The sequence below is a fragment of the Dendropsophus ebraccatus genome, chromosome 1 (assembly GCF_027789765.1).
Source record: "Dendropsophus ebraccatus isolate aDenEbr1 chromosome 1, aDenEbr1.pat, whole genome shotgun sequence".
Lineage (NCBI taxonomy): Eukaryota > Metazoa > Chordata > Amphibia > Anura > Hylidae > Dendropsophus > Dendropsophus ebraccatus.
In genome coordinates, this window is record NC_091454.1 from 10445010 (window position 1) to 10472493 (window position 27484).

General features: G+C 42.5%; 2 protein-coding genes across 10 annotated transcripts in view; one reads left to right on the forward strand and one right to left on the reverse strand.

The window, feature by feature from the left end:
* The first annotated feature begins 4120 nt into the window (after positions 1–4120).
* LOC138771971 (sushi domain-containing protein 3-like) lies at positions 4121–17721 on the forward strand. The gene is made up of 6 exons (XM_069952014.1): positions 4121–4300; positions 8345–8696; positions 13849–14039; positions 15118–15312; positions 15649–15799; positions 17523–17721. The coding sequence occupies exons 3-6, from the start codon at positions 13919–13921 to the stop codon at positions 17674–17676; spliced, it is 621 nt and encodes a 206-aa protein (XP_069808115.1). The 5' UTR covers positions 4121–4300; positions 8345–8696; positions 13849–13918; the 3' UTR covers positions 17677–17721.
* A 3458-nt stretch (positions 17722–21179) lies between these two features.
* Positions 21180–27484, reverse strand: part of CNOT4 (CCR4-NOT transcription complex subunit 4) — a 51726-nt gene continuing 45421 nt past the window's right edge. For 6 of the 9 annotated variants that reach the window (XM_069966855.1, XM_069966864.1, XM_069966845.1 and 3 more), the window contains 2 exons: positions 25708–25920; positions 21180–23139 (listed from right to left, as the gene is read on the reverse strand). In XM_069966855.1, the coding sequence (XP_069822956.1) occupies positions 22835–23139; positions 25708–25920 (518 nt within the window). In that variant the 3' untranslated portion in view covers positions 21180–22834. The remainder of the gene's footprint in view (positions 23140–25707; positions 25921–27484) is intronic. The other 3 variants (XM_069966882.1, XM_069966922.1, XM_069966913.1) reach the window with 1 other exon arrangement.

The following is a 27484-nucleotide window of genomic DNA, read 5'->3' on the forward strand; positions in this document are numbered from 1 at the left end:
TGGTGACATTCCAATATTCCGGCAACCGATGGTCCAGAATGTATACAGGTAGATTGGCTCATCTCCATCTGGCCCAGACCGCCATGAAGATTCCCTCTGTCCCTACAGTATGCCCGGGCTACCTTGGCTTCTTGTTCTGGCAAAGTTCCCCCATCCTGACGCCCCTGTGACAGTACCTCCTGCCGCTTCCCACCCCTTACGGTGCCCACATAGTAATAGTGCCCCATTAGTGTCTTACTTGCAAAAATACTCCCCCTTCTTTGTGCCCCATGTAGTAGTAGCGCCACTTTTTTAAAAGATAATACTGCCCTCTTATTGCCCCTACACAATAATAGTACCCCCTTTGTGCCCCATATAGTAATAGCAACCCCTTATTACTTCTACATAATAGTAGTATTCTATTTCTATCCCTACACAATAACAGTACTCCATTTCTTCCACATATAGTAATAGCGCCCCCTTACTTCTGCTACACAATAACAGTACTCCATTTCTGCCCCATATAGTAATAGCGCCCCCTTACTTTTGCTACACAATAACACTACTCTATTTCTGCCCCATATAGTAATAGCGCCCCCTTACTACTGCTACACAATAACAGTACTCCATTTCTGCCACATATAGTAATAGCGCCCCCTTACTACTGCTACACAATAAAAGTACTCCATTTCTGCCACATATAGTAATAGCGCCCCCTTACTACTGCTACACAATAACAGTACTCCATTTCTGCCACATATAGTAATAGGGCCCCTTACTACTGCTACACAATAACAGTACTCCATTTCTGCCACATATAGTAATAGCGCCCCCTTACTACTGCTACACAATAACACTACTCCATTTGTGCCACATATAGTAATAGCGCCCCCTTACTACTGCTACACAATAAAAGTACTCCATTTCTGCCACATATAGTAATAGCGCCCCCTTACTACTGCTACACAATAACAGTACTGCATTTCTGCCACATATAGTAATAGCGCCCCCTTACTACTGCTACACAGTAACAGTACTGCATTTCTGCCACATATAGTAATAGCGCCCCCTTACTACTGCTACACAGTAACAGTACTGCATTTCTGCCACATATAGTAATAGGGCCCCTTACTACTGCTACACTATAACAGTACTGCATTTTTGCCACATATAGTAATAGCGCCCCCTTACTAGTGCTACACTATAACAGTACTCCATTTCTGCCCCATATAGTAATAGCGCCCCCTTACTACTGCTACACAATAACAGTACTGCATTTCTGCCACATATAGTAATAGGGCCCCCTTACTACTGCTACACAATAACAGTACTGCATTTCTGCCACATATAGTAATAGCGCCCCCTTACTACTGCTACACAATAACAGTACTGCATTTTTGCCACATATAGTAATAGCGCCCCCTTACTAGTGCTACACTATAACAGTACTCCATTTCTGCCCCATATAGTAATAGCGCCCCCTTACTACTGCTACACAATAACAGTACTGCATTTCTGCCACATATAGTAATAGGGCCCCTTACTACTGCTACACAATAACAGTACTCCATTTCTGCCCCATATAGTAATAGCGCCCCCTTACTTTTGCTACACAATAACACTACTCTATTTCTGCCCCATATAGTAATAGCGCCCCCTTACTACTGCTACACAATAACAGTACTGCATTTCTGCCCCATATAGTAATAGCGCCCCCTTACTTTTGCTACACAATAACACTACTCTATTTCTGCCCCATATAGTAATAGCGCCCCCTTACTACTGCTACACAATAAAAGTACCCCCTTTGTGCCACATATAGTAATAGGGCCCCTTACTACTGCTACACAATAAAAGTACTCCATTTCTGCCACATATAGTAATAGCGCCCCCTTACTACTGCTACACAATAACAGTACTGCATTTCTGCCACATATAGTAATAGCGCCCCCTTACTACTGCTACACAATAACAGTACTGCATTTCTGCCACATATAGTAATAGCGCCCCCTTACTACTGCTACACAGTAACAGTACTGCATTTCTGCCACATATAGTAATAGGGCCCCTTACTACTGCTACACAATAACAGTACTGCATTTCTGCCACATATAGTAATAGCGCCCCCTTACTAGTGCTACACTATAACAGTACTCCATTTCTGCCCCATATAGTAATAGCGCCCCCTTACTACTGCTACACAATAACAGTACTGCATTTCTGCCACATATAGTAATAGGGCCCCTTACTACTGCTACACAATAACAGTACTGCATTTCTGCCACATATAGTAATAGGGCCCCTTACTACTGCTACACAATAACAGTACTGCATTTCTGCCACATATAGTAATAGCGCCCCCTTACTACTGCTACACTATAACAGTACTCCATTTCTGCCCCATATAGTAATAGCGCCCCCTTACTACTGCTACACAATAGTACTCCATTTCTGCCACATATAGTAATAGGGCCCCTTACTACTGCTACACAATAACAGTACTGCATTTGTGCCCCATATAGTAATAGCGCCCCCTTACTACTGCTACACAATAACAGTACTGCATTTCTGCCCCATATAGTAATAGCGCCCCCTTACTACTGCTACACAATAACAGTACTGCATTTGTGCCCCACATAGTAATAGTGCCATTTAGTGCTCTCTGCATAGTAACAACGTTCGCTTGCTGCCCTATACTCACTCCCATAATGCACCTCTAACACTATTATTTTTAGGAAGCCACTATTGGTGTGTAGGGCAGTAAGGGGCCACTATTACTATGCGGAGAGCACTAAGGGGCACTATTACTATATGGGGCACAAAGTAGGGTCGTTTTTCTGTAGACAACCACTATTACCTTGAGGAAGGGACTGCCCCTTTATGTTGATATTGCCCCACCCAGCTGAGGTGTATTCTTTCCAGTCTGACACAGTGCTCTCTGCTGCCACCTCTGTCCATGTCAGGAACTGTCCAGAGCAGGAGAGGTTTTCTATGGGGATTTGCTGCTGCTTTGGACAGTTCCTGACATGGACAGAGGTGGCAGCAGAGAGCACTGTGTCAGACTGGAAAGAATACACCACTTCCTGCAGGACATACAGCAGCTGATAGGTACTGGATATTTTTAAATAGAAGTAAATGCTATGCCCCTGGGCCTCCACTTTCCACTGGCTCCATAGTAATTTCAGGGTCGCCTCTTTGTTATGTAAATCTGTTATGAATGAACCCTGGATGATGAGGCCGCCCGTAGTCGCCCGTAGTCGCTGTTAGTCGTCCGTAGTCGCTGTTAGTCGTCCGTAGTCGCTGTTAGTCGCCTGTAGTCGCTGTTAGTTGCCCGTAGTCGCTGTTAGTCGTCCGTAATCGCTGTTAGTCGTCCGTATTCGCTGTTAGTCGTCCGTAGTCGCTGTTAGTCGCCCGTAATCGCTGTTAGTTGCCCGTAGTCGCTGTTAGTCGTCCGTATTCGCTGTTAGTCGTCCGTAGTCGCTGTTAGTCGTCCGTAGTCGCTGTTAGTTGCCCGTAGTCGCTGTTAGTCGTCCGTAATCGCTGTTAGTCGTCCGTATTCGCTGTTAGTCGTCCGTAGTCGCTGTTAGTCGCCTGTAGTCGCTGTTAGTCGCCTGTAGTCGCTGTTAGTCGCCTGTAGTCGCTGTTAGTTGCCCATAGTCGCTGTTAGTTGCCCGTAGTCGCTGTTAGTCGCCCGTAGTCGCTGTTAGTCGTCCGTAGTCGCTGTTAGTCGTCCGTAGTCGCTGTTAGTCGCCTGTAGTCGCTGTTAGTCGTCCGTAGTCGCTGTTAGTCGCCCGTAGTCGCTGTTAGTCGCCTGTAGTCGCTGTTAGTCGTCCGTAGTCGCTGTTAGTCGTCCGTAGTCGCTGTTAGTCGTCCGTAGTCCCTGTTAGTCGCCCGTAGTCGCTGTTAGTCGCCCGTAGTCGCTGTTAGTCGCCCGTAGTCGCTGTTAGTCGTCCGTAGTCGCTGTTAGTCGTCCGTAGTCGCTGTTAGTCGTCCGTAGTCGCTGTTAGTCACGCAGATCTTACACTCATTAAGATTTTCTTCCTCTTAGAGAAAAGTGGAAATGTAATTTCCAAATTACTCCAAATTACTTATTCCAAATCTTATTTTTAGTTCGGAGATTTGGAAGAAGATGTGGGCGGTGATGCGGCAGGAGAGCGATGACATCATCACTGCGGCTGCCAGTCACATCGCCAGGTTTATATAACCAGCAGAGTGAGGAGTCTCACAGGAAGTGCGGATTATCCCGGGGATCAAATAGTGCAGCAAAGGGAGATATCACAGCGAGTGCGGAGGGTAACAAGTGTCTGCAAGACTCCTCCAGGTGACCTACTGTATGTAAGGAGGGGGACATGCTATAACCTGGGTATATACTGTGTATAATATATCTATATACAGCTGGTATAACCTGGGGATCTCCTGTATATAATTATATATGTACAGCTGGTATAACCTGGGGATCTCCTGTATATAATTATATATGTACAGCTGGTATAACCTGGGGATCTCCTGTATATAATTATATATTTACAGCTGGTATAACCTGGGTATATCCTGTATATAATTATATATGTACAGCTGGTATAACCTGGGTATATACTGTGTATAATTATATATGTACAGCTGGTATAACCTGGGGATCTCCTGTATATAATTATATATGTACAGCTGGTATAACCTGGGTATCTCCTGTATATAATTATATATGTACAGCTGGTATAACCTGGGGATCTCCTGTATATAATTATATATGTACAGCTGGTATAACCTCGGTATATACTGTATATAATTATATATGTACAGCTGGTATAACCTGGGTATCTCCTGTATATAATTATAAATGTACAGCTGGTATAACCTGGGTATCTCCTGTATATAATTATATATGTACAGCTGGTATAACCTGGGGATCTCCTGTATATAATTATATATGTACAGCTGGTATAACCTGGGTATCTCCTGTATATAATTATATATGTACAGCCGGTATAACCTGGGTATATCCTGTATATAATTATATATGTACAGCTGGTATAACCTGGGTATATACTGTATATAATTATATATGTACAGCTGGTATAACCTGGGGACCTCCTGTATATAATTATATATGTACAGCTGGTATAACCTGGGTATATACTGTATATAATTATATATGTACAGCTGGTATAACCTGGGTATATACTGTATATAATTATATATGTACAGCCGGTATAACCTGGGTATATCCTGTATATAATTATATATGTACAGCTGGTATAACCTGGGTATATACTGTATATAATTATATATGTACAGCTGGTATAACCTGGGTATATACTGTATATAATTATATATGTACAGCCGGTATAACCTGGGTATATCCTGTATATAATTATATATGTACAGCTGGTATAACCTGGGTATATACTGTATATAATTATATATGTACAGCTGGTATAACCTGGGTATATACTGTCTATAATTATATGAAGAGTTGCCAAACGGCACTGTGTGGCTCAAGGCTCAGGTAGGGTGCTCTGCCCCACGGTTCCAGACCCAGGTCCCGGAGGTAACTCAAAGAAGAAGGCAAGAGGCGGCACTCCAAACTTAAAGTGAACAAAACGTGGTTTAAGTTTATTCACCCAGTATGCAACGTTTCAATCTACTCAATGAGATCTTTGTCAAGCAGAAAAGTGAGCAGTAAGGGGCTGGTATATAACACACCATAGGACAGCCCACTAATTAAGTGACATCATATCAATCAATAATGTAAACAAATGTGAAAAATACATAAAAATGTGATATATAGTGATGACCTTAGCCATGTGTTATGTGCACATAATAAGAAATGTAGTGATATTGACCGATCATCATTACAATATTCCGATCCTTCATAAAATAGTCCATACTCTCATGCGATGGTTTCATTGTTAATGGAGGAGGCCGGACTCACCAACATCATAACAAGCCGCTGCTCCCTCACGTTGTTTCTCACCGTCGCTCGCTCGTTTGTACACAAGTTGACTGCGCATGTGTGAAGGAGCGCACCAATAGGGGGATCGTGGGAGTGGCATGGCGTCCGATAGACCAATCATGATGTACCATAGTGGCATAGCGTCCAATAGACCAATCATAGTCTGGACGCGTCATAAAGTCCAACGGACCAATCCGCTATGGACCTCCTACGACTATCCTGATTGGTCCGTTGGACTTTATGACGCGTCCAGACTATGATTGGTCTATTGGACGCTATGCCACTATGGTACATCATGATTGGTCTATCGGACGCCATGCCACTCCCACGATCCCCCTATTGGTGCGCTCCTTCACACATGCGCAGTCAACTTGTGTACAAACGAGCGAGCGACGGTGAGAAACAACGTGAGGGAGCAGCGGCTTGTTATGATGTTGGTGAGTCCGGCCTCCTCCATTAACAATGAAACCATCGCATGAGAGTATGGACTATTTTATGAAGGATCGGAATATTGTAATGATGATCGGTCAATATCACTACATTTCTTATTATGTGCACATAACACATGGCTAAGGTCATCACTATATATCACATTTTTATGTATTTTTCACATTTGTTTACATTATTGATTGATATGATGTCACTTAATTAGTGGGCTGTCCTATGGTGTGTTATATACCAGCCCCTTACTGCTCACTTTTCTGCTTGACAAAGATCTCATTGAGTAGATTGAAACGTTGCATACTGGGTGAATAAACTTAAACCACGTTTTGTTCACTTTAAGTTTGGAGTGCCGCCTCTTGCCTTCTTCTTTGGTTTACTGTATATAATTATATATGTACAGCTGGTATAACCTGGGGATCTCCTGTATATAATTATGTATGTACAGCTGGTATAACCTGGGGATCTCCTGTATATAATTATATATATACAGCTGGTATAACCTGGGGATCTCCTGTATATAATTATATATATATACAGCTGGTATAACCTGGGGATCTCCTGTATATAATTATATATATACAGCTGGTATAACCTGGGGATCTCCTGTATATAATTATATATGTACAGCTGGTATAACCTGGGGATCTCCTGTATATAATTATATATGTACAGCTGGTATAACCTCGGTATATACTGTATATAATTATATATGTACAGCTGGTATAACCTGGGGATCTCCTGTATATAATTATATATGTACAGCTGGTATAACCTGGGTATCTCCTGTATATAATTATATATGTACAGCCGGTATAACCTGGGTATATCCTGTATATAATTATATATGTACAGCTGGTATAACCTGGGTATATACTGTATATAATTATATATGTACAGCTGGTATAACCTGGGGACCTCCTGTATATAATTATATATGTACAGCTGGTATAACCTGGGTATATACTGTATATAATTATATATGTACAGCTGGTATAACCTGGGTATATACTGTATATAATTATATATGTACAGCCGGTATAACCTGGGTATATCCTGTATATAATTATATATGTACAGCTGGTATAACCTGGGTATATACTGTATATAATTATATATGTACAGCTGGAATAACCTGGGTATCTCCTGTATATAATTATATATGTACAGCTGGTATAACCTGGGGATCTCCTGTATATAATTATATATGTACAGCTGGTATAACCTGGGTATATACTGTATATAATTATATATGTACAGCTGGTATAACCTGGGCATCTCCTGTATATAATTATATATGTACAGCTGGTATAACCTGGGTATATACTGTATATAATTATATATGTACAACTGGTATAACCTGGGGATCTCCTGTGTATAATTATATATGTACAGCTGGTATAACCTGGGTATATACTGTGTATAATTATATATGTACAGCTGCTATAACCTGGGTATATACTGTATATATTTATAAATGTACAGCTGCTATAACCTGGGTATCTAGTGTATATAATTATATGGTTGGCTCATTATAATGGGTGAGATAGTGATATCTATCCCAAGTCCTCTTAGTGCTCACTTTATGCTCCTTTTTGGATAATTATAATTTCCAATCATTGTCAGTACCAGTTTCCTCCCTCATTCAGTGAATTCAGGGAATTTAGAAGCAGATGAGTCCTATGTTATATCAGTGCGGAGTGTCACGCCTCTGTTCCAGGAGGGGGGGGGGGGGGGCTCCATAAAACACATAACAAGGTTAGGAAACGAGGCTGTTATCTAATAATGGTCTATCTGATTACTGGCGGGTTACACAGCGTCTCTCATACGCATCACAGCGATCACATGATGCAGGATCTGTAGATCTGATGTGCAGGGGGGCTAGAGGGTCAGTGTGAATTGGGACGTATCATTGATCAGTTTACAGTCGTGCCCGACGGTCCTCATTGATTGTCTCTTCTTCTTCTTCAGGTCTCCGCTGACATATTGATTCCTTTGGCCTGTGAGAGCTGTGTAGATGTGTTCTCCGAGTTTCCCTTTATGGTGGATGCCAGCACTGCCATAATGTTACATGTGTCGCAGTCTTTACCCACTGACTCCACTACTTTAGGCTTAAATGTAAGCTGAGCCTCCCAGTCCTGCCTGTGATGATAAGGAGGAGGCTGCTGGAAAGTGATTTGTACAGAATTACAGAAGTAGACAGTGAAGACAACAGATGAAGCTCACAGTTCAGTCTCCTCCTCCTCCCTGTGATCAAACTAAGCATGCCCAGACATCATTCCCATTCATGTCAATAAGGCAGGCCCTGTCCATTGTTGCCAAGGTCAGTGGGTCACCATAGTTGCCAACATTTGTAATTTTTTTCCAGGGACACTTAGGCTTTGGCCATGAGGGTGTGACTTATCGTGGGTGAAGTCTATGGGGCGTGGTCTATTGTGGGCATCTTTTGCTGGGGTGTGGCTTGTCATCTGTGCTGGTTTTTTTCCATAATTGACCCTGTAGTGTCCTCATTTTATGGACCTTACAGTTAGTAACATACACCTGAGTATAAGATGCTGGAAAAGCTGGGTGACTTCCATCATAATGAGTACAGGATGCTGGGAAAGCTGGGGGACCTCCATCATAATGAGTATAGGATGCTGGGAAAGCTGGGTGACCTCCATCATAATGAGTACAGGATGCTGGGAAAGCCGGGTGTCCTCCATCATAATGAGTACAGGATGCTGGGAAAGCTGGGTGACCTCCATCATAATGTGTACAGGATGCTGGGAAAGCTGGGTGACCTCCATCATACTGAGTACAAGATGCTGGGAAAGCTGGGTGACCTCTATCATACTGAGTATAAGATGCTAGGTGACCTCCATCATAGTAAGTATAAGAAGCTGGGAAAGCTGGATGACCTCCATTATACTGACTATAAGATGCTGGAAAGCTGGGTGAGTACAAATGCTAGGAAAGCTGGGTGACCTCCATAATACTAAGTATAAGATGCTGGGAAAGCTGGGTGACTTCCAACATACTGACTACAAGATGCTGGGAAAGCTGGGTGACCTCCATAATACTGAGTAAAAGATGCTGGGAAGCTGGGTGACCTCCATCATACTGAGTATAAGATGCGTGGAAAGCTGGGTGACCATCATACTGACGACAACATGCTGGGAAAGCTGGGTGACCTCCGTCATACTGACGACAAGATGCTGGAAAAGCTGGGTGACCTCCATCATACTGAGTATAAGATGCTGGGAAAGCTGGGTGACCTCCATCATACTGACTAAGAGATTCTGGTAAAGCTGGGTGACCTCCATCATACTGACTACAATAAGCTGGAAAGCTGGGTGACCTTCATCATACTGAGTACAAGTTGCTGGGAAAGCTGGGTGACCACATCATACTGAGTATAAGATACTGGGAAAGCTGGGTGACCATCATACTGACTACAAGAAGCTGGAAAGCTGGCTGACCTCCATCATACTGAGTATAACATGCTGGAAAGCTGGGTGACCTCCATTTTACTGACTACAGGATGCTGGGAAAGCTGGGTGACCCTAATATACTGAGTATAAGATGTTGGGAAAGCTGGTGACCTCCATCATACTGCGTACAAGATGCTGGGAAAGCTGTGTGACCTCCATCATTCTGAGTACTAGATGCTATGAACGCTGGGTGACCTTCATCATACTGAGTACAAGAAGCTGGGAAAGCTGGGTGACCTCCATCAGACTGACTACAAGATGCTGGAAAGCTGGATGACCTCCATTATACTGAGTACTAGATGCTAGGAAAGCTGGGTAACCTCCATCATACTGACTACAAGATAGTGGGAAAGCTGGGTGACCTCCATCATACTGAGTATAAGATGCTGGGTGACCCCCCCATCATACTGACTACAAGATACTGGGAAAGCTGGGTGACCACCATCATACTGACTACAAGATGGGAAAGGGACTGGGAAAGCTGGGTGTTTCTAATCTTCTAAAACCACAAAATCTTCCAAAATTGTTTATTACCAACTCCATTCTTGCTTTTCTGGACCTTGGGAAAGCTGGGTGACAACCCTAGTTCCTCTCGTCCACAAGCCTGTTCTAACAGGGCAGGATACTGATAAAGTGTGACAATGCGAGGGTTAAGTACAGCGTAATCACATTGCAGTCATACAGCGGGAAGCAGCGGGAGCATGTGATAGGAACTATCAGCAGCACATGCTTCTCATTGACGACAGACTCGTGCCCTGTACTATTGGCCTTCACGTGTCACCTGTGCTGCGCTACAGCCAGCGGTGCTCCATACAATGTCCTGGGTCATACGGAATCAATGTACATTCAACTCGTGATGGAACGTACAAAGAGGGATGATGGGTAATAATTTATATGAGGTATTAATAGATTCCCGTTCGTCAGTAGAAGTACGTGATATATGTAACTGCCCCTTTAAGGACATGGTGCTTTCTCCACCTGCTGCTATAACGGAGCAGATCCCGGATTACACCCTATAAATAAGATTACTTTCCATTGCAAAACACTGGTCGAAATCCCTTTAAATCTGGCTGAGGAAAAACAAGCTGAGAGATATAAGTCCTATACAGTCTCCGGATTGTGAGCGGGTGCAAAGCAGAACAAGTCTCTTTGTAAGAGCCGGGGATTAGGGGTAATCGTGCTGCGTGTTCTTACTAAGAGGGGGACAAATCATCATGTAGAACCATCTTTTAGAACCCCTAACTGTTAAGTGGCCTCCTCTCAAGCTTCCAGCTGTTGCAAAACTACAATTCCCATCATGCCTGGACAGCCGAAGGCTGTCCAGGCATGATGGGAGTTGTAGTTTTGCAACAGGTAGAGAGCCAAAGCATAGACTCGCCTAATTTGGACTGGTTTGAATAAAAACTGTAATACCTCATTTTACCTGTGGGAGTGCTGTAGGGTAAATAAACACTTGTTGTCATGTTTTCCTCCAGAGTCGATCACTCGGGGTTCAAGCAGCACCAGACACACTTTATGAATGTGTTAATTAGATTTCGATACAAAACATTACCCAGAGTACGACACTGCCCCTACCATTACATCTTCCCCCCCCTACCAGCATCCATTGCGCTATGCTCCAATATCCATCGTGGATACAGGTCACTTGTAGGGTCACTTGCAGCAATTTGCTTTACAGCAGCCCTTCTATAGGATCACATCTTGTACATGAATAAGGCTGGGGTCTCCATGACTAGCGTTGAGGAGATTTGCCGAACTGTTCGGGGATAACAACGCTCTCCAAACCCAAACGCTCTGCCTTTGACTCCCGCAGCCCTAGGGAGTCCTGGAAAACATGGATACAGCCATAAGCATGCAGTTTTTCTAGGACGACATCCAACTTTTACAGAAAGGGGGAGTCAACTGCTGAGCATTCGAGTTTGGAGAACGTTGCTGACCCCCGGAACAGTTTGGCAAGTTCACTCAACACTTCCACGACCCTGTCCATGGTCCCTAGTTATCCAATGCCGGAGAACCTTTGGTCAGTACTAAACACTACACAACAGGAGCACCCAAAAGGTCCGGCTGTTCCGGAGAAGATCTAACATCACCGTTAGTCTCTGACAGAGATGAGAGCAACTGGAGCATGCCCAAATCCGAGCGCTCCAGTTGTGCTCATCTCTATCAGAGACCAATGGTGATGTTAGATCTTCTCCAGAACAGACCGTCTTGTTGAGTGTTCTCGGCGTGTAGTGGTTAGTACCAACCAAAAGTTGGTACTTTGGCACAACCAACTTTTCCAAGCAGCAGGAGTCAAATGCCAAGAGTTCGAAGAACGTCGATGACCCAGTTTGGCAAATTTGCTCAACACTATCCATGATCCTGTCCATGGTCTGTAGTTATCCAACGCTGGAGAACTTTTGGTTGGTACTAACCATTGCTCACAGGGAATACCCAACAGGACCAGCTGTTCTGGAGAAGATCTATCACCACCATTGGTTTCAGATATGAGCACAACTGGAACATGCTCGAGTCTGATCCTTCAGCATTTGATTACCGGTGGCTGGAGAAGTTGGATGCCATCCTAGAGAGTCCTGGAAAACATGTATACAGCCATAAATCATAGGCTATATCCATGTTTTCCTGGCAGCCCTAGGGTGGCAATGCTGAACATTCAGGTTTGGAGAACGTTGTTGCTCCCGAACAGTTGGGCAAGTTCACTCCACACTATCCATGATCCTGTTCATTGCCCCTAGTTATCCAATGCTTGAGAACTTTTGGTCGGTACTAACCAATACACGCCAGTTACACCCAACAAGACCAGCTGTTTTGGAGATCTAACATCACCATTGGTCTCTGATACAGATGAGAGCAACTGGAACAAGCTCATGTCCGATTCTTCGGCATCCGATTACCGGTGGCTAGAGAAGTTGGATGAAACCCTAGGAAGACATGGACAACATGTATACAGCCATAAACCATAGGCTATACCCATGTTTTCCTGGCAGCCCTAGGGTGGCAATGCTGAACGTTCAGGTTGCTGAACAGTTCGGCAAGTTCACTCCACACTATACATGATGCTGTTCATTGCCCTTAGTTATCCAATGCTTGAGAACTTTTGGTTGGTAATAATCACTACACGCCAGGAGCACCCAACAAAACCAGCTGTTCCGGAGAAGATCTAACATCACCATTAGTCTCTGATAGAGATGAGAGCAACTAAAGCGCGCTCAAGTCCGATTCTTCGGCATCTGATTACTGGTGGCTGGAGAAGTTGGATGCAACCCTAGGGAGTCCTGGAAAACATGTATTCAGCCATTAACCATAGGCTGTTTCCATGTTTTCCTGGCAGCCCCAGGGTGGCCATGTTGAACGTTCAGGTTCGGAAAACGTTGTTGACCCCAAACAGTTTGGCAAATTTGCTCAACCCTATCTATGTTCCTGTCCATTGCCTCTAGTTATCCAACGCTGGAGAACTTTTGGTTGGTACTAGCCTATAGCATCACCATTTGTCTCTGATAGAGATGAGTGCAACTGGAGCACGCTAGAGTCCGATCCTTCGGCATTTGATTACTGTGGCTGAAGAAGTTGGATGCCACCATGGGAGGTCCTTAGGGTTGCATCCTACTTCTTACCGGTATTCTAATGTCAAATGATTGGACTTGAACATGCTCCAGTTGCGCTCATCTCTGGTCTCTGCCCACTTTTCCCTCTAATAATAAATTGATTTAAAAAACCGAATGGCTCCCGGACTGGCTGCATTGTCACCAGATAATACGTGTTATGGCTGACCAGTGTACATGCGAATTATAACAGCAGCTGCACTTTTTATAAGACTCCGACTTCAAGTCTAATGGTCCTTTAAGAACCCTGAATTAAAAGGGATATTTTGTGGGCTGGTATTAAAGGTGGCGGATTTAGCAGATGGAGAGGGGATAACATCACGGCTCACACGGACATTACTGAGCGACATTAGAGCCGTCCACACCAGCACAGAACCGTAATAACAATGATTATTAATAGGACTCGCCGGTCGGCTCAAAGTCCGGGAGATGATGGGAAATACTGACGGCCCCAACACACCATCAAAGACATGAGTCCTATCACCTTATACACGTTTTATCTCATATTACCCGGAATCAGCGCGGCCGGAGAAGCCCAAGGTGGAAACAAGACGCTGGACGCCGTAATCCCCACCACTCCTAACTTCTCAGGTAAGATCTGACTTTAACTGATAATTTTTTTAAAAAATATATTGTTTTCTAACTGAAAAAAGTTCCAAAAAAACTAGATCGTCAGGTTTTTTTTTCATTTAAATATAATTTTTTTTAAAATTTAATTTGCCCTATTTTGACTCCTATAATTTTTTTTCCATCTATGGGGCTAGTTGAGAGCTCGTAATTTTGCCCCGTGATGTATAGTACTCATCATTACCCCTTATGTGACCTTTCTGTTCCATTATTTTTTTTTCCTGGAATGCAAAGTGATAAAAAAAAAATCTCCATCTTCTGACTTATGGGCTGTTTTTACACTTCGAAAAACATATTGGGTGAAGGCAGCCGTCTCGTAACATAGAAGGACGCTAATAATGATCATTGATAGTGGATATCTATTTAACGAGACGCCTACCAACACAAGAGGCAGAATGGAAAAAAGTTTTTTTTTTAAACTATAGGGGGGACTTGTTTATACTTGAAAAAAATTTGTTTATAATTTTTTTAGATATATATATTTTTTTTATCCCGCAAAGGGGACATGTATTGGCAATCATTCGATTGCTCATACAGATTCATGTCGCACTTATATATAGCAGTAGAGATGTTCGATGTAGCCCATGGGAGTCCTGGAAAACATGGATGTGGTCATAGGCCCTAGGGTTACATCCAACTTCTTCAGGCACTGGTATTGCCGAATGCTGTATTGCTTTTATTCAATGGATTGCTACTCTATAGGTACAGCCTGCCACAGGCAAGCTCAATCAATAACCAAGTCACAGGAGTTATAGAGGTCTAGGAGAGGTCCGACTGCCATGACTGTCGCATTGCAGGGAGACGTATCCAATGACGCATCCCTAACAAAGAATTGACTGGCTTTGAACAGGTAAAAATAAAAAAAAGGTGTAAAAAGTTGAGAACATTTTTTACTTTTTCTTTAACAGCTAAACACCTAAAGAAAACTTTTTTAAATAGAAAAAATAAAATATGACATCGATATTATATTTGTAAGAGATGTTTGCAGATGACACACTGAGGGATTGTGAACATATATAACATCATTTCCGTGGTGTTGTAGGTGCGGCGCGCTGTCCTGTACTCACGGCGCCATCTGGTGGATCTTTTCACGTCTTTGAGGCTGCAGAACGTTCCTTGGGCTCCGTAGCTTTATTTAGTTGCCAAGAAGGATTTCAGTTACAGGGACAGTATAAGCTGAGATGTCAGAAGAGAGGAGACGGCCTCCGATGGAGTCACCAAGAACCTCAATGTCAAGGTGAGGAGGTGAATGGTCCTTCGAGGGGGTTTTTGACGGCCCCTAGAGATGAATGAAGCTTAAGCACACTTGGGTTGGCCCAAACCTGATCTCTCCACATTTCATTAGCGGTGGCTGTAAAATGTGGATACAGCCCTAGAGAGTCCTGGAAAACAGACACATCCATAGGCCATATCCATGTTTTCCAGGACTCCCTAGTGCTGCATCCAACTTCTTCAGACACCAGTAACCGAACGGAAAATTCTAAGCCTCCTTGACGTTCGCTCATCTCTACTGAATACTCTTTTTTGACTTTATTGTACCACAACCCGCACATGTCCCGTTTCCTCCTTCCAGCCGTCTCGCTGAGCGCTCATAAAGGTTTCCGTCTGGCCGTCATCATCTCCTTGGTCAGCTGTTTCATCATCATCACAATGTTCGTTGCATTCACCGTCTGCTGTGTCCGGGAGCGACTCCTTAGCCAACAGGGGGAGGCACCTTGTGCCAGGTAAGTCATGGCCAAAGTTCCATCTATCACCTCCAATACACTAAAAGATTATACAAAATGGTGACCACTATTTTTGGTTTTCATTGGTTATCGTGGCCCCGCCCCTGATTAAGCAGCACCGAAAATAAGTATTTAATACACTGCCGATTTTGCAAGTTTTCCTACCTACAAGGTCTGTCATTTTTATGGTCGGTAACTGCACCGGTGAGACGACCTTAAAAAAAAAAAAGAAAAAAAAAAAAGTTATTTTTTGGTCTCATATGACCTTCCCCTATGCCTCCTCTGGATCATCCACATGATTATTGGTGAACTTCACACTGGCCTGGACATGTGCTGGCGTGAGCATGCCTTGCAGTTCTGGGCTGATTTTTGAACTTTTTCAGAATCCTCCTTACCCCACAAGGTGAGATGTTGCACAGAGCGCCTACTCCCAGGAAGATTGACAGTCATTATATGTTTCTTCTATTGTCTAATAATTGTGCCAACAGTTGCTGTCTTCTTACCAAGCTGCTTGCCTATTGTACTGTAGCCCATCCCAGCCTTGTTTAGGTCTACAATTTTGTCCCAGGTGTCCTAGACAGCTGTTTGGTCTTGGCCATGATGGAGAGGTTGGCATGTAATTCACTGTATGGACAGTTTTTTGTTTTTTTTTATATAGGTAACAAGGTCAAACAGGTGCAATTACTCCAGGTAATGAATGCAAAGTAGGTGGAGCTTTTTATAGAGAAACCAACAAGTCTGTGAAAGCCAGAATTCTTACTCAAATTTCGTTTATATATAACTGTACTGTTAGAGCGTGCCTACAATAAAAATCTCTCCATTCTTCATAAGTGGAAACTTGAAAAAACAGCAGTGTATCAAATACTCATTTACCCCACTGTACATGTTCCTTATCCTGTACAAGCTGTCACCTATGTGCTCCTATGTGCTATGTTCGCCCGAGTACACAAAACGATGATCGTTATTAATGATCGTTCTTGCGGTCGTTTAGTCGCCGCTATTGAGTACGTTCCAGCTGTGAATTCTTATTTCACCGAACGATGTGCGAACGATCAAACGATAAAAATAGGTCCGGATCCTATTAAACGATCAACGATTTGTCGTTGGTCGTTTAATCTTTGCCTTCTATTACACGAAATGATTGTCGTTCAAATCCGAACGATTTTACAAACTATAATCGTTCTGTGTAATACAATCCCTTACCGCTTCCACAAAGTCCCGCCGCCACAAAATCCCACAAAATGACCGAAGCCGTGCGCATGCTCCCAGAGATGAGCCCGATGCCCATAGAGAATGACAGCTCAGTCATTCTCTATGAGCGTCGGACTCATCTCTGGGAGCACGCGCACGGCTTTGGATCAGGATCCTGCGGTGGCGGGACCGGGACTTTGTGGAAGCGGTAAGTATATGGGTCTGCACCGGGGGCGGGGGGGGGGGGGGGGGGGGGGGGGGGGGCGGCCCCGGCGCGAGAGGTGACAGGTTCTTAAAGGCTAGGTTTAAAATACTGTCGTAATTTTGAGCAAAAGTTAAACATGTGAACAGGCAAAAAAAAAAAAAAGGGCTGTATTTTGCAAAAACAGGCGGTAAATAATAAGTGTGTTCATTATTTCACTGGTCGTACTCAATAATGGCCGATATTCTATAGAGCGTCAGCCAAATTCCCATTGACTTCAGAAAATATGGCCGTATTTTCACCTTCCAATGTCTCACTTGTCTTCTGCAGGAGCGATCCTCGGCCAGGGTTCTCCATAGACGTACCTGAGAATTTCAGCAGCGGCGGCGGCTTCCAGCCTAACAGCCTAAGAGAGTCCAACCTCTACCGCTCCGTCACCTTCAAAGGCCCCAATGGATTTGAAAATTGTGGATTTCAAACATGAAAGCGATTGATTACTACAGATTACTAGATACGGCTCTGCAATAATTCAACATTTCTACAAATAAAATAAATAAAAAATACCCGTGTAACAGTAATAACCCGCCCCTCCATTCCCTAAAATCTCAAGTCATTCTCTAGTATAGAACAAAAAGTTGCATTGGACACATCAAGTCATCGATGTAAAGTGAATGTACCGCTTAGATAAGTGAGATTTTTTTTTTTTTTTTTTTCATACTACCTTGTCAGCACATACATCCCCCCTTGGTGCAGTCCATTTTTGGTTTTTATCATGGCCAGGTTCATGATATGCAAATTAAGATGGTAGACCTTCAATAGCAATTGGATGATCATTTGGCCGATGGCTACCTCTCCTTACTGCCCCATACACAGCCAAACGTTCCTGTGTTCTCAATAAAGTGTTAGGGGGCATTTACACGTTCCGCGAGTATGGTCCATGCGCTGAAGATGTGTTACGAACCGGAATCACAGTCCCCAAAAAGTTAAAATGTTTGTGTGGCTGCATCGGGATCCTAATCATAGAACGTGTGAACGTCCCCCCCAGGGGTAAGGCCGCAGCAACATCGCTTTCAGAACAAAAATTCCTGATCCTTTCTCTAGCCTTACGCATACTATATGGTGCTCATACACCCTATACTAAAGTTGGCCAATACCGCCACCGCTCAGGCATGTTGGATTTCCAGCAACCAACCAATTTGAGAAATAAGTTGGCATCTGAGCCTTCTCGCTCTGGACTACCCCTCCCCATAAGGAACACACGGACGTTTAGCTGTGTATAGATGGGTAGGTCGGGAGAGACAACTGATGGCCAAGTTATCAAAAATGTATGGCCACCATAAAGGTCCTGATACAGATGTTGGTTCAGAATAAATGGCACAAGAGTCTCCTGTGACAGATGCAGTCGGTGGAGATAGCGGTCGGGCATAATAGGGTTTCTCTGCCTGATCACTTTTGTTCTCCGAGAGAAACCTCTCTATAGAGAACACAGGAACATTCGTCTGTGCCAAACGTTCATGGATATGGGGAGGCCGAGAGAGGACTGCTGGCCAGCTACAAAAGGTGTATAGCCACCTTAAAAAGTAGACCAACTTTCCACTTGGGACCTTGAGCCTTCCAGAGCAAACAGCAGAGTGGGTTGGTAACTAGAGTTGATCGGACCTCGGGAAATCCTAGGTTCGATCCAACTCAAACATTCACGAACCTGCTGCATTAGATTGGTGATGCCTTCCCGGTCCGTGGGGAAGGAGGAGACAGCCCAAGTACCGCCTGGAATTCCGGGATTCAGCCTATTACCGAAGCTCTCCTTCCCCACGGACCGGGAAGGCATCAGCAATCAAATGCGGCAGGTTCGTGAATGTTTGAGTTTGATCGAACCTAGGATTTCCCGAGGTTCGATCAACTCTATTGGTAACCTCTATTTAGTTACATGACCTTACTGATACTTGGATGGAATGTTCCAAACACGTGCACCCCCCCTTTTAACGCATTTACTCTGTTAAACCTACCAAAGCCAAAACTAGCTGCGGCAAAAGTGTTCCTTGAAAGGCTTGGGCCCACAAAAGTCAGGACAGAACAAAAAGTTGGGCCGAACATTGTAACAACTTTGTTTAAGATGCACTGAATTCCCTGGAAAAGTCTGGAAGGAGACTTTGACTAAATCAATCAATGACCAATTCATCTGACTTGTGGAATCTTTAGATTTGATTAACAAATTTTTTGCCACAGTAAATTATCTGTATGTCCACCCTGTGCAGGGAAAAAAGTCAGACCGGTGTGTTACACGGACTTACCGAACTGTTTGGGTTCGGCAGTGTTCTCTAAACCCGAAGGCTTGGTATTTGACTCCTGGCGTCTGGAGAAGTTTGATACAGCACTAGGGCTGCCAGGAAAAAATGGATACAGCCTCTCTAGGGCAGGATCCAACTTCTCCAGCCGCTGGGTGTCAAACACCAAGCGGTTGGGTTCGGAGTATGTTGCCGAACCAGAAAAGTTCGGTAAGTATTCAACACTATTGTCAGTTTGTTATTGGAAAATGACCTATTAACATTTTAGTTACACATTTCTTAAAGATTTTTGGGGATGTTTTTGCTCATTTTCTATAGAATATAATAATCCGTTTCCACCATTAGGCCTAATACGAAGCAGAGACGTCCCGTTTTGTCTGTAGCTGCTGGAAAGTGATCTGTACAGCATTACAGTAAAATGTGACAATAAATTAATAAGACAATAGATGAAGCTTACAGCCAAGCCTCCCCTCCCAGTGGAATGATCTCTACACAATGTCCAGTAATGTGTCCCATTAATGTCAATGGGACAACTTCCATCTACATTTGCCCATGTTCATAAGGCTTGCTGTAAAGCACATCACCAAATGCTTTTGAAGCATTGCAATTTCTTGCAGCAAATATATAATCAGCTAGTACTAGGCTGGGTTCACACTACGTTTTTGCAATCCGTTTTCTTTTTAAACGGACACAAAAATAAGGTCAACTAAGTTTTTGTGTACGTTAAAAAAAACGGATGCGTTTTGATCCTTTTTTTTATAATAGAAATCAATGGGAAAACTGATGCACACACGCATCAGGTTTTTTTTGCAAAAAATGGATGAAAAAAAACAGATTGCAAAAACATAGTGTGACCCCAGCCTTAGTATTACATTATTCAGTTGTTCCTTTCTATCTAAACATTCCTGGAATCCTTCCCTCAGTTGGGTCATGTGATCTCATTGTGACCCCCTGGAAAATGTATGTGTTTCTCTGCTCCCAATGAGGTCACAGCCTGCAGAACCTCTTGTTTGATAAAGCTGCATGGACTATTCCACATGAGAGGGGGGCAGGGGGTGTAGACTAACCACCATCACAGTTACATGCTTAAATTATAATCACAGTCACACAGTTATAATGGGTTTAAGAGGGAACAAATCGGCACAATTGTGCCGATATGGTTCCCAGCAGCACAGTAGTATAGGTTTACCAACAGGGCTTGGGGGGGGGGGGGGGGGGGGGGGGGCAGCAACTAGTCATGGATGATTGACATGCCTCTGCCTGTCAATCATCCCCGCACTGCAGGCGTTATCTGCCCGTGTGATACATCAAATTTAAAGGGAGATTTGCAATCTAAAAACCAAGTCTGTGGCAGATTAGAGGTCACATGACCCAGAAGCAATAACGATGAACCATCCGATTCATCCCTGCTCTGCTGAGGCCACATATTGTAATATATGGATACCGCAGAGCAGGGATGAATCAGATGACACTGCAACAACAGTGCTGGTGAGTGTGCATTATATAGGCAAAAAAATTGCAGGAGTGCTTCTTACGATATCATTAACATTCTATAAAGTGACTGAAATCCACATTTTAATACAACACAAACAAAACTTTCCCCACAACCAGAGGGCGTCAAAAACAACAAAGACGAATGACCCTGCACATGGACCTTTGGGTTCGGCTCCAGTGTACAAAAACCAATGCCCAGAAAGCGAAATTTATCATCAAGTTTTCTGTTTTATTTAAGATTTTAGTTTTAATTCTGAAGACAGAGGTACAATTTCTTGGTTTAGTTTTTAGCGTCGGGTTATAACCATGTTTTAATTCATCATATTTTTTATTTTTCCCCCTCTCTTTATAGACTTCTCCTCTTCTCAATATTATTTTTTTTCCTCAATACTGCAGATAATAATGCCAGAAAATAGGTATACAATTTCGGGAGATGGATCGAAACGGCTGCGAGTGACCACGGAAGGAACAAAAAAAAAAAATATATATTTTTTCCCCCCCCTTGATGATAACTGAAAGCTCTTGTATACTAAACTCCAGGTTGAAAACCTCAAAAAAGTGGAGATTTTTTTTTTTCTTGGAGAAGAACAGCTGCCTTTTCAGATTTCCTTTAGAATTCAGGTAGTGACTTGAGAAGGTGGCAACAAATCCACTTATGTGCTAAAAAAAAACAGGTCTAGGTGGGCAGCACAGATATATATATACGTATCCATGATGATTGGACCCTTAACGGGAGTATCTGGAGTTTTTCGTTTTCCGAGAGCGACCGAGAGTGACTCAACAGCGGGAAGCAACTACACCAACATCTTCACAGATCTTCAAAGAACAAAGAATAAATGTAATCATCAAGTTTGCACTGATAAAGAGAGAATTCTTCTTAAAAATTAAAAAAAAAGCAGTGGATGAAATTTTTTGTAAGCTGAAAATTTCACAGATTTTTTTTTTTCCTCCTTTGATTAAACATCGCAAATACGAGACCATCTTTCGTCATGGCCTGCTGCTGCTCATGCCTTGGAAAGCACCATTGTATATATGGCAAATGTTATACACATTAAAAAAAAAAAAAAAATACTGGCAAAGAGTTGCTAAATTCATGAAATTTTGCCTTAACCCCTTCAATGCCAGAGGGGGTTCTTAAAAAAAATAATAATAATAATTTGTAAATTCCAGCCCCCCTTTGGTCCTGAAGAAAAAGCATGAAATGGTATGTTCCATCACAAAAACATAATTTTTTTTTTTAACTGCTTATAATTTTTTTTCTTAAGGTGCTTTCCTCCATCCCGATCGTGTTAGGTTTCTATTTCTCATCCCTAATTTAAATTTCTTAAAGATTATTTCTGCTATTTGCAACTAGCTAAGATCTCAGAGCTGTTTAATCACTTTTTTCTTATTAAGCTTTATTTTTGTATTTTTAAAATTTTTTTTTTTTTTTTTTTAGAAAATAAACTTCATGCAGCAGACCAATGATCTCCTTAGTTTGCAATAATTTTTTTTTTAAAGTCATATTTGATTCTTTTGTATATCTCTCTCTCTTTCGCGGGTTCAGGAAACTTGTTGGTGCTTTTTTTTTTTTCCGGATGTAAATAAACTAGTCACCCCATCAAAATGAACTTCAGCACTGCAACAAATGGCGGAATCTCGGATCGTCGGCTGTCGATTTCATAATAAAAGAGGGGAAGGAGCGGGGGGGGGGGGGGGGGGGTCGATGTAGCCCCCCCGGCTAAATCGGAACCAAGATTCTTGAGAGTTCTGGAGAAGGATTGTATGAGAAGGAAAAACACTGAGGATTTGATTCTGACATTTGAAACTGGGTGCGGGAAGAGGGAAGAATTCCCCAAATTTCTAAGCTGTCCCTTCATATTTTCAATGACGGTCCAGGGCTGAGCTCTGTAGTAGATCTGTGGGGGTTTTGGTTGGGGGTCTGAAGGCTGTCTGAAAGCCTGGGGGAGGGGAATGGAAACTGGCGGGGTTTGTTGGGGGAGGGTATGGGCTCCAATTTGCTCTGTGTAAGGGTATCTGTGTGCTGAAAAGATTGTTATGAGGGTGGTGGGGGGGTATAGAACTGCTGGGGCCGTCCATCTCTGTCAGGGCTTGCAGTGATTTTAACCAGTGTGGTGGATTGTCATCTTGCAGAGGTTCTAAACCATTTCCGGTGGATGATGGGATACCTAGTAAAAAACAAGAAGAAATTTTTTTTTAATTTTTTTTGAACATTTTTACCAATTTTTCATTCGTTTTGTACATGGCATACGGAAAGACTAAATAAAATATATAATATATATAATATACAGATAAAAATACCCTCTGTACGGTGCCGGCATAGTCTGCAGCACTTCTCAATCACAGGGAGCAGTAAATGCACTAAACAGCAACTAAATAAAATCTACAAAAAGAAAAAAAAACTAAAGAAAAAAAAAAGGCCATACTCCAATGAATATCATCAACGTTCTCTCCCATTCAAGAGAAGGAAGGGTCCGCCATGTTGAATTTTTACATGCGGAACCCTTCTAGTGCCGCCAAAGGTGTCTAGTAAAAGGCCATCGAAAATACATTAACACTTAACTGAGCGTTATATATAGCTGTTGGCTAAATGACTATGGTTGCCATATCTAGGGATGGTCCGAACCCGGACTCTCGGTAATTATTCCCGCTGTCTGCCCGCTCCGTGGAGAGGGTGTATACAGCGGGAGGACAGCCGGGAAAACTGGGATACCGCCATAGCCATAGGCTGTATACCAGTTTTCCAGGTGGTCCTCCCGCTGTATCCACCCGCTCCACGGAGCGGGCAGACAGCGGGAATCTGATGCAGAGCGTTCGGGTTCATACAAACCCGAACCTCGGCAGTTTCGGACCATCCCTAGCCATATCTATGGTGTAGAGGGCCTGGTTTTTTATATATGGTGTCCTACACTGTCCAACAATGGAGCTTTCATTTTCACGTATGAATATTGGATTACACAAGGTGTGGATGGTCTTATAGGGAACCGATCGTCATTTTCATGCTGCCCAAAGAACAAGTAATTAGGGCACGTCCTGGTAACTTTTCATCACCGGACCATTTTAAGTTATAGATATATTCTATATTCCTATATCCAGAGGGAAGACTATCAATTAAGGCTGGCGGTGAAAAGCCACTAGGGACTGCGCAGACGTGGCTCAAAACCATTAAAGTAATGGCAGGTTCCCTTTCAAGGGGTTGTCCAAGGATTCTAAGTAATCACCAATGTACAGGATAGGCGATAAGTATCTGATTGGTGGGGGTTAACAGGTAGGACCCTCTTGGATCATGAGAATTAAGGTCCCTTGAAGTGGCCAAGTATGCTGCTTCTCTATTTGTTATCTATGGGACTATTGAAGGAGGCAGACCACTGGGTCCTCAGTTCTTGTGATCGTTGAGGGTCCTAGCGGTCAGATCCTGACCGATTAGATACTTCAATGAATAGGCATTTGCCCCAAATTATAACCTAACAGCTTTAATAGGTATTGCAGTCAGTAACCTCTACCCATGGGAAAAGTGGGGAGAAGACCAACCCTTATGGCTACGCGCAATATTCATAGTGAATTTGTTAAAAATAACCTTAAAAGCAAAATTTTTTACATAATATGGAGCATTCGGCGAACTGTGTTATATCGCTGTTTGGTCAACTGGCAGGATAGGAACATTCTTTTGACAGCTTTCTCTCCTGACCAATCCACACCATTGAACATTTTGGTCCTCTCCAAGCATTCGTGGGCTCTGAATAAGCAGGTGGGGTAAACTACTGCTTAAATGGATCTTCCGAGCAAAAAAGACTAATGGGCGATCCACAGGTGAGGTCATCAGTCACTGATAGGAGGGGTACCAGACGTCAATCAGCTATTACGCGATGGCACTGTGGTGAACGGGGCCGGGAATGGTGGACGGATCTAGTTAATGTATGCTCAGTTGCCATTAGTATGCAGTTATGCAGTGAATTCTGCTTCTGGTGTTCACCATTGTAGTGCCCTTACTACCCATTCACCGAGTAGTGAGGGCCGAACAGCTGATTACCAGGGGTGCCGGGTGAAGCCACCCTGCCGATCAGTGACTGATCGATAACTGATAACTGTTTTGCCCAGAAAACCCCTTTAAGAACAGAATTTAAATTTAGCAATTTTATGACCATTTGGGAGGTCCCTACACAATAAACAGTCAGCTGGGTCTCGCCAAAATTGGCAAGATGACCAAACTCCTTTGGGCCTCAACCACGTACAGGTGTGCGGACTCCAAAACGTTAAACATCGCGTCATACATTGGAAAACAGAGAAACTGAAACTGTTACAATGAGAAATTCAAATTTAAAATATTCAAAACAAAAAAATCATCATCAACCGGACATTTTTTTTTTTTTTTTTTTTAAATTAAAACATACAAGCAATCCTTTCATTCTACTGAACAAATGTGGAGTATGGTTTGAAAGTTCAAATTATTTTGCCCACGCCCCACTTTATTTTAATTTGTAGAAATCATCCAAATATTTTAGTTTTCAATATGAAAAAAAAAATTACAAAAATTCAGGAACAAAGTAAACTGCATCTTCACTATAGACACAACGAATACTGCCGAAATCAGAGGGGTTCTTCTGTGTGTCGCGACCAGCCATTGGCCTTTTCATGTACATACATCCAGCGGCAGCTGCTGACTATACATGGCTGGTATGTTCTTGATCGGGCAGCAATCTGGATGAGATGTCAATGAAGGAGGAAGAAACGGTTACCTGTGATTATGGCGGGATCCATCCAGCTGGTCGGGCAGTCCCAGTTCAGGCTGTTAGTTGTGGCATTGTTGGACGTTGGTGCACTGTGCGTGGCGTTTGAAGGGGAAGAAGCATTGGGCAGCCCACCAAAGTTGATGTTTATGTTGGGCAGAAGTGCCCTTAGCCCGTCCTGCCATTCCTTCATATTTATACTTTCTACTGAATTGCTGTGGTCTGGGAGATTTATTCAAAAGAAAAAAAATAAAAAAAATAAACAAAAATATAAAAAGTTGTTGTTAGAATTTCTTGCTTAAGGGTAAGTAGATTTAAATTTGTTTTTTTTTTGTTTTTTTTTAATTAAAAAAGTTGCTCGCTTTATGATTAATAGGAGGGGAAGCAAAAACCATACGGCTACATAACATGTAGTTATGCTTTAACTCACAGCATAAAAACACTTTTTTTTTAAGCACTTAAAATAATAAACCCACATTAAACTGAGGGTAATTTAATTTTTTTTTTTTTTTATAATTTAACAAAAACACAATTTATTTAAATCAACCACAAAAATTTTGCCAAATAAACATAAAACAATAAGTTTAGGGTGATTTTTTGTGTTTTTTTTGTTTTTGTTTTAACTTCACAAATATTTTTAAAAAGTTAGGAAAAAAAAAAAAAACGCTCATCAATTCATAGACAAGAAATATTTCTATGGCTCATTTACCTAAAGTGTTAAAAAAATATATATATTGATGTTTCCAAATCATGTTTAGTTTGCCCACAAAGTTTTTAAAATCTAAAAATATTTAGTTTTGTATTTGTAATAGATTTTTTTTTTTTATGGCTCCTAATGACAAATTACAACACAATTAAATAAATGAAAAGAAAATTATTTTCTGGCTTAAGTAATTGTGTGTCGGAAATAAGCATACTCCACATTTATTCCTAAATTCACTCATAATTTCCAGATTTTACCAGCTGGACGGGTTCCATCAGACATTTTACCTTCAAGGGACGAAACATTATGCATGGTAAACGTGAGACATTTCTTTTTTTACTTCACTTTACTCAATTAGTATGTTAAATTAAATAAATAAATATTTATTTATTTATATATATATATATATATATATATATATATATATATATATATATATATATATAAAAATCCAACAGTTTAAAAAGAAAAAAAAAATACGTAAAAATTTAATTTGTAAAATACTAAAAAGTAAAAATGTAAACTAAAAATTTTTTGGAAATCACTGTAAATTCTTATCTCTAGGCACAAAACTGTAAAAGTCGTATTACATGGCACGATATTAAGGGGGAAGTGTGAGGTCAGCGCTCTCTTTCTCCTTATTTCCTGCGCTATTAGGGTGTTAATACACGGGCCGATGGGGGCCCGATAACTGTAATACTGGGCCTATTACACGGCCTGATAATCGTGTAAGAAGGGCTGCATGGACATTGTTACCGATGTCCTTGCAGCCCTTGCTTAAACTCTATACATTACTTGTGAAGGCTGCAGGGCTCCTCTTGCGGTCTTCTCCCCAGGTCCCGCATGCTGCAGCTCCAGAGCGGCCTGTCTGAGCTGACAGGCTGCTCAGCCAATCACTGCCCCCAGCGGTCCTGGCCAGTGATTGGCTGAGTGGCCTGTCAGCTGAGACAGGTCGCTCTGAAGCTGCAGCATGCGGGACCTGGGGAGAAGACCGCAAGAGGAGCCCTGCAGCCTGGGCAGGTAATGTATAGTGCTTGGAAATAGTCAGCCGCGCGCCGCTATTATAAGTAGCGATGCGCAGTT

What these genes read in the sequence shown, in the direction of transcription:
- LOC138771971 (XM_069952014.1), top strand. Translation starts at nt 13,919, where the DNA reads ATGAGTCCTATCACCTTATACACGTTTTATCTCATATTACCCGGAATC. An exon ending in CACCACTCCTAACTTCTCAG is followed by an intron (nt 14,040 to 15,117) that starts GTAAGATCTGAC and finishes GTGGTGTTGTAG; the next exon opens with GTGCGGCGCGCTGTCCTGTA. An exon ending in GGGGAGGCACCTTGTGCCAG is followed by an intron (nt 15,800 to 17,522) that starts GTAAGTCATGGC and finishes TGTCTTCTGCAG; the next exon opens with GAGCGATCCTCGGCCAGGGT.